Here is a 6,267-nt window from a genome sequence, read left to right as displayed (position 1 = left end):
CATAGTCCCTTCCGTATACTCTCGTTTGTACCTCGGCGTCGTTACGTACTACTTACTTGACTAACCGTAACGTAACCTAACCTAACCTACTATATATATATATATATATATATATATATATATATATATATATATAAAAGAGAGGTCAAACAGAGGTCAAGGGGGCATATAGACCTTATCTGCGTTAGTTAGGCCTAGGCTATACAGCCTACATCTTCGAAGTTCGATCGTCATTGATTGATCAGATTTTGAAGTCATTGTTTGAAACCGAAGTCTTCTCCGAAATTACCGAACCGACAAACCGAAGTTTGTCTCTCTAATCTTTCTATTTGCTCAATAAAAATTGTTGATCAAATTGTCTCTAGGCCTATTCGTCTTCTTTAAATTATAGTCGTTTGGAGTGAGGATTCATTATCTTGGCCTCATGATTCGTCACGTCACCATATATCATATTATCATCTTTGATGTTTATAATAACTATAACTTAACTTGTAATTATAATTATTTAAGTTATAAGTTTAAGTTATAATAATTATAATAAAGTTAATAATTATAATGATCATATATCTGTTTCGTCATTAATCATAATAATCTTATCCTCAATCCATCACAGCAGTTTACCATTGTACATTTGACATTCAAAGATCATTGATGCAGGTTGCTGGTGAAAAATAATTTTTCTTAATTAGTCAGGACGTAAATGCATTAAGTGACATTATTTTTGATTATGACTCATCCACAGATGATCCGTTGAGTCGACCGATCATTGCGAATGCGGGATATGACATCTCTCACTGGTTTGATGCCAAAACCAATGATGTGAGTACAATCACTACATCAGTCTTCACATAGCATTAGTACCACTATATAGCCCCGTTAGCACTGCCTGGGGTAACTGTACTACTCTGTGGCAGAGTACAGTGTGTACACGAGTATATATAGTGCTCAGTGGAAACAAGTGCCCAGTGATGTACTTCATTATACAAGAATGTATCCTGTGTACTAATCGTGTGATTGCTGTAATAGAGGATCCAAAGTAAACTATTGCCTCTTACACAGCATTTTTAAAGATATCGTCGCTTTGAAAATGACTATGTATGTAAATGATAGTTATGAGTTGACTATATGTTTGTGGTGGTGCTTTGCTATCAGATCAGGATGCATATTGACCCAGAGACAGGATGTTCAATGCCATATACTCCACATGGTCGATTTATTCATGTGCCACCTCCAAGTCCAAGAACCGGTAAGTGTCGAATTTACAAAAACGCATAATTGTGTTGCCAAAAGTCCCTGATTGGTTATTGGTTATTGGTATCAAATGTTGATTGGCCTGTGAAAATGCTGTTTTGTATCGCTTTGTCTCAAATTCTGAACAGTTAACAATTACATCCAAATCCTTGTGGAAAGTGATATAAACTGTTGTAATTATCTCTGCCTTCTACTAGATTGGGCAACAGATTATGGGCGACCATGGTGGCTGGATCAAAAATACTGCATTGGAAAATTGTCAGAAAAGACTCGCTGGATCCATATCATCAACACATTAACCCTACAGGAAGAGAAGGTTGAGGTACACAGACAGTAGTGTTCATCACACATTTTACGTGTCTTCTTCATAATAGATTCAAGCGTGAGTGTCGGTTCGATCCCACTTTGAATGTAGAGTGAGACTAGAATAATGGAAGAGGCCCTAGAATAGACCTTAACCATAACCTTAACCTAAATTTGAAGTGAGATAATATGCATGCTAGCTGTAGAAATTAGTAATGTTCAATAAGATACATTGCTTTGAAGGTTTGTGCAGAGGAAACGCTTGACGAAATACTGAATCGATACATGAAGTACAATTCGCATGCGAAGAGCTACACCTGGAAGTACGACGGCCAAATATTGAACATGACAGAAACGTTGGCAGGAAATGGAATTTCTGACGAGGATGAGCAATTCTACAATCTGCGCATGAGAGACGATGAATTTCTTGTAGCGATTCATCTTTACTTCAACGATGATTTGACTGAAGCATAGATTGTGGTTGTATTGTTTGAGAATGCCAATAGTAAGACTTGGTGAGAAATGCCTAAAGTTCATGCTGCTCTGTGACTGCCATCAAACGATTTAGCTCTAGAAGGGCTACATCTAGTTTGTTGGAATTCAACCTACCAATTTAAACCATGCAAGCTGACAAAAAGCTAGAACCAATAAAATTATTTGTAGTTATTTATTATAGCAATACCATTTCTATTCATTTTTATCACGTTCCATTAATTCATTTATCTTTCAAATACTTCAAAAGAAAATGCAAGTTTAGTAACATATCTTTTATGGCATTGTTACACTGAAACAGAAGATATCCTGGGGGAAAAATCCCACACAATTCCTGGATGGGGGGGGGGGGCAAGAAATAAACCACATGAAAAATATAGGGTTAGGTTGAAGGGATAATTGTGTTTTTGTAAATAGTTTTTTGTTTCATCATTTGTTGCATTTTCGGGTAGCTCACAATTATTACCCAAGCTTATTTTTTATTTTGCTCCAAATAGGGGCAGGTACCCTTACTAGCTATCTATGCACCGCAAGAAAGGATGACGGTATGGGTCATATCTAATATATACATACAAACTTGTACAACTCAATCACATATTTTTGCATTTCACACATGATTAGCAGACAGCTATCTAACGCGGATTCTTGATTTTGCGCGGCTGGTTTTGGTTCTGTTGAATTACAATTCAGTTTCAGTGTCACGTGCCATCGCACATGGAAGAACCACGGTGAACTCAAATTGTTGTACGAATACGGACGAAATATGGTGAAACGAAAAGGGTATGTGGGAGCCTTTTATAGTCAAGCATTAGACAAGCCAAACCTATAAGTTACCATGCTATTGAGATCAGATAAGACTAAGAGTAAGAGTAAGACTCCATTTCTCCTACACCCATTTGGTCTACTCTCAGAATCGGCAATAATGCCAATATTCCCATTTCGCCTACTCCCATTATGTTACCAGTACTATTTATTCTACTTTTGTCAAGTTGTATTCTCATTATTTGTAGGCTACCTATGAGGCTATGTTTTCGGTACAAGTAGCGTTTACACACCCATGTCGTGAGTTTGGTTAGGGTTAGGGTTTTTAAACCTGGGGTTGTCAAATAGGAATGGGCCATGTTTTCTTCGGTTCCTGAGTGTATGCCAATCAAAACCATATTTTATTATTTATATTATAAATGATTATTTAGTGATCGTAGACGAAATGGGAATGGGGTAGATTTTGAGCGTAGATGAATTGGGAGTAGGCGAAATGTGTGTAGGCCAACTCAACTGGGAATTTTTGCTGTAGGCGAAATGGGAATTTTGCCGTGAGCGAAATAGGAGTAGGCCAACTAGGAATAAACCGTATACTATAAACTGCCTTTTTATAACAGGGGTAGGATAGGAATATTCTAGGGTTTTGATCTATAATTCTGTTCACTAACATCGTACCCCAATTCACAGGTGTGTTTCTGTTTACATAAACATTTACAAATATGATTGTGGTCGTTTGGGATATTTTGCAATGCCAATGTTTGTGTTAATGCAAAAACTAAAAATGCACGCGTGTTTACATTAATCATGTACTTTCCTAAGCGCCCCTCAGCCATTTTATACCCCCTATTTCTGTGACCTACATAGCACAGCTGGACTTTCTTATCTCACTTATTCTAAAACCAAATACTGAAATAGGCAGTGGCTGGAGGTACGGCAGCCGTGTCTCCAATTTACGGGGCTGGAGGTACGGCAGTCCATTCGCTTTCATACAAACGAGACAAAGATGGTGGCGAATGGCCGCAGATTTCGAAATAATGCCTTGGGGAAATAAATTCACGATTTGAGAGTTTTGATGAGCTAGAAAACACTCGGATTAGGTATGAAAATGAACATTATTGTAAACTTTACATTAGAAGATCGTAAATAATTGCCTCGGCCCTCAAACAAATGCCAAGGGCTTCAACGAACGACGGCTGCCGTACCTCCAGCCTCTTCCAACCAAATACAGTGTCCGTGTCGGTAATGATAGTAGCTTAGCCGTGACCTCAAGTATCAAAAATGGGGCCCAATTCTAGTTAAGCACCATGGCTTAGTTTAGCACATACATGTGAACTACATATACCGCTGTCCCAAACTAGGATTGATCATTGGCTCGAGCAACAAATTGAGAGACACATTGGCCATTGCATGGCATTGGAAAAAATAAAGAAAACACATAAACATGCAATAATATTGTTAAAATAGTGCAGAAAGGCTAGATAAATAAACAGGGGTAGAAATTAACTTTTAAACACGGGAGTCCAACAGACTCCCTACTCTCAAAAAGAGGGAGTCTGCAGTCTGAAGTTTAAAATTAAAGATATTTTACAATAACGCATGTGCTTATTTTTAAGATTCATGTGGTTGCACATCTGCCAAATTTCCTTTGGACATAAGCTGAAAAAATATGGTAATTCTGCGAGGCCGTGCTCCGGAATGAAATATTTTGTATGGCAGAATTTTCAGGGAGTCACACGGACTCCTGCATATATGTCAAATCAGGGAGTATTTGACTCCGGACTTTCGTTAATTTTAATTTTTAACTTGATATATATTGTATATAATATATAACTTACAGGACGTACTCAACTTACTATGAACAAGTCTGGATTAGGACACACCTGTGTGTATAATGGGCTTAGGGTTAGGTTATATATAGGGTTATGGTGGTGCATCAGGGTGATAATTGATGTTTAGAGTTAAAAGTAGAGTTGCCTACTAAATAATTAACTAAAGCTAGAACTCATACTTATCTTTGTAATCAACAATGTTGATTCTACTAACAGAGGGAAGGCAAAGGGGAAAAAGGAGCAGCAGAGCGATGAGGAGTTTGAGCAGCCGGATGCAACATCGCAGCAATATTACTACGATGAAGTGGACGAGTTTCATCACAACAGACAGAAGGTATACAACAAAGAAACGAGATAGTAAGAGGCTTGGTCACTTGCGCAATCACATGTGCAGAGATGCCAATCACTACGATTTATCCGTATTTTATGCGAATTTCGTTTGCATTTTGACCACTATGACCAGTTTGCATACAACTACGATTTTTATTACGATAGAAAAAAAATCATTTGGATGATATTTCAAGTGTTTTTGTTAAGTTTGTTGTCGAAAAGGGAAAGTTGATCGATTGAGTGAATCACTTGTTTCAAAAGGTACCCGAATGATGACCTTTATAATGCCATTTAGGCAGGCTCGACGATGTCTGTTCCTTTGTTGTGCGTAGAATTTAGTGGCAAACTCCCGTTTGTCAGGTTATACCTATAGTGTGATTGCAACACGGTTATTGTGCCTGTGGTCTGAACTTATGACAAGGAAGGATGTAGGTTTTGTTGTTTGTGAGCGACATCCCGTCCCATTTGGATATCCCGTCTACGTTCAGGAACGGAGCGTATTAGAATGCGCTCCCGTTTACAGGTCTAAACTGCCGTTGCGATAACCGTAGTATTTCAGCGTAATATGAGGGGAAAAAGTTTCATGGAGATGGTGGCCGATGCAAAAACTTGGTGGCCTCCGGGTCGGCACTAATTTCTAACGCTGTAAATAAAGCGTAGTTTATTGATGGAAGAACAGTGATTTTCGTCAGTGAGGCGGTGTTTTTGGATAAATTTCTGCGTGGCGGGTGAGATTTGAGCGAGGTCGTGTCAATGCAGGGGAAACACTGCTATATAATATATACATTGGTAATTACTATGCAAGGAGTACCGGTAAGTATCAGAACGGTTGGTAAAAACATGAGAAATCCTCACTTTAAGCTCAACATTTCATGACTAAGGACGTAAGAAAGTCATACACAAATATATGTGCTGTTCTTCAATTGGTCTCACTTGTCCATTGGTGGGTGTGCCATTCTTACAGTGTGACTTTTTCCCACAGTTGCTGCTTGATGCTGGAAAGGATTTAAGACCAGTACCAGACGATGACCTGGAGGTATGACAAATTTTATCTCCATATCTTCAATGGCACATGGTACCATTACATGATTATCTTTGTTTACGACTATCAACTGTGAAAAGTAAGATGCCAAGTCATAGATCTGTGGTGAAATTATAGTTTCAATGTTGTTAGCAAGTAAAAGTTGTTAGAGATGACTCTGTGTATATTATATATAATTAATCTCTTAGCTGGAATATTATTTGAGGGCTTGAGGCCATATGTAGCCTGTCAGATCAAAACATGCCGTAGAACTTCAAT

General features: G+C 38.1%; 2 protein-coding genes across 2 annotated transcripts in view; both read left to right on the top strand.

Moving 5' to 3' along the window:
• The window catches only part of LOC106815481 (cytochrome b5 domain-containing protein 1-like), an 11,730-nt gene extending 9,507 nt beyond the window's left edge, over positions 1-2,223 (top strand). Inside the window, exons 2-5 of the mRNA XM_014819943.1 lie at positions 743-819; positions 1,153-1,246; positions 1,449-1,573; positions 1,798-2,223. Coding sequence (XP_014675429.1) covers positions 743-819; positions 1,153-1,246; positions 1,449-1,573; positions 1,798-2,028 — 527 coding nt within the window. The 3' untranslated portion in view covers positions 2,029-2,223. The remainder of the gene's footprint in view (positions 1-742; positions 820-1,152; positions 1,247-1,448; positions 1,574-1,797) is intronic.
• A 500-nt stretch (positions 2,224-2,723) lies between these two features.
• LOC106815487 (something about silencing protein 10-like) overlaps positions 2,724-6,267 on the top strand; it is a 9,152-nt gene continuing 5,608 nt past the window's right edge. Inside the window, exons 1-3 of the mRNA XM_014819950.1 lie at positions 2,724-2,826; positions 4,854-4,971; positions 5,950-6,003. Coding sequence (XP_014675436.1) covers positions 2,810-2,826; positions 4,854-4,971; positions 5,950-6,003 — 189 coding nt within the window. The 5' untranslated portion in view covers positions 2,724-2,809. The remainder of the gene's footprint in view (positions 2,827-4,853; positions 4,972-5,949; positions 6,004-6,267) is intronic.

Source organism: Priapulus caudatus, unplaced genomic scaffold, assembly GCF_000485595.1.
Source record: "Priapulus caudatus unplaced genomic scaffold, Priapulus_caudatus-5.0.1 Scaffold1126, whole genome shotgun sequence".
NCBI lineage: Eukaryota > Metazoa > Priapulida > Priapulimorpha > Priapulimorphida > Priapulidae > Priapulus > Priapulus caudatus.
The sequence above is the reverse complement of the archived record's forward strand: the minus strand, read 5'-3'. Positions and strand labels throughout refer to the sequence as shown.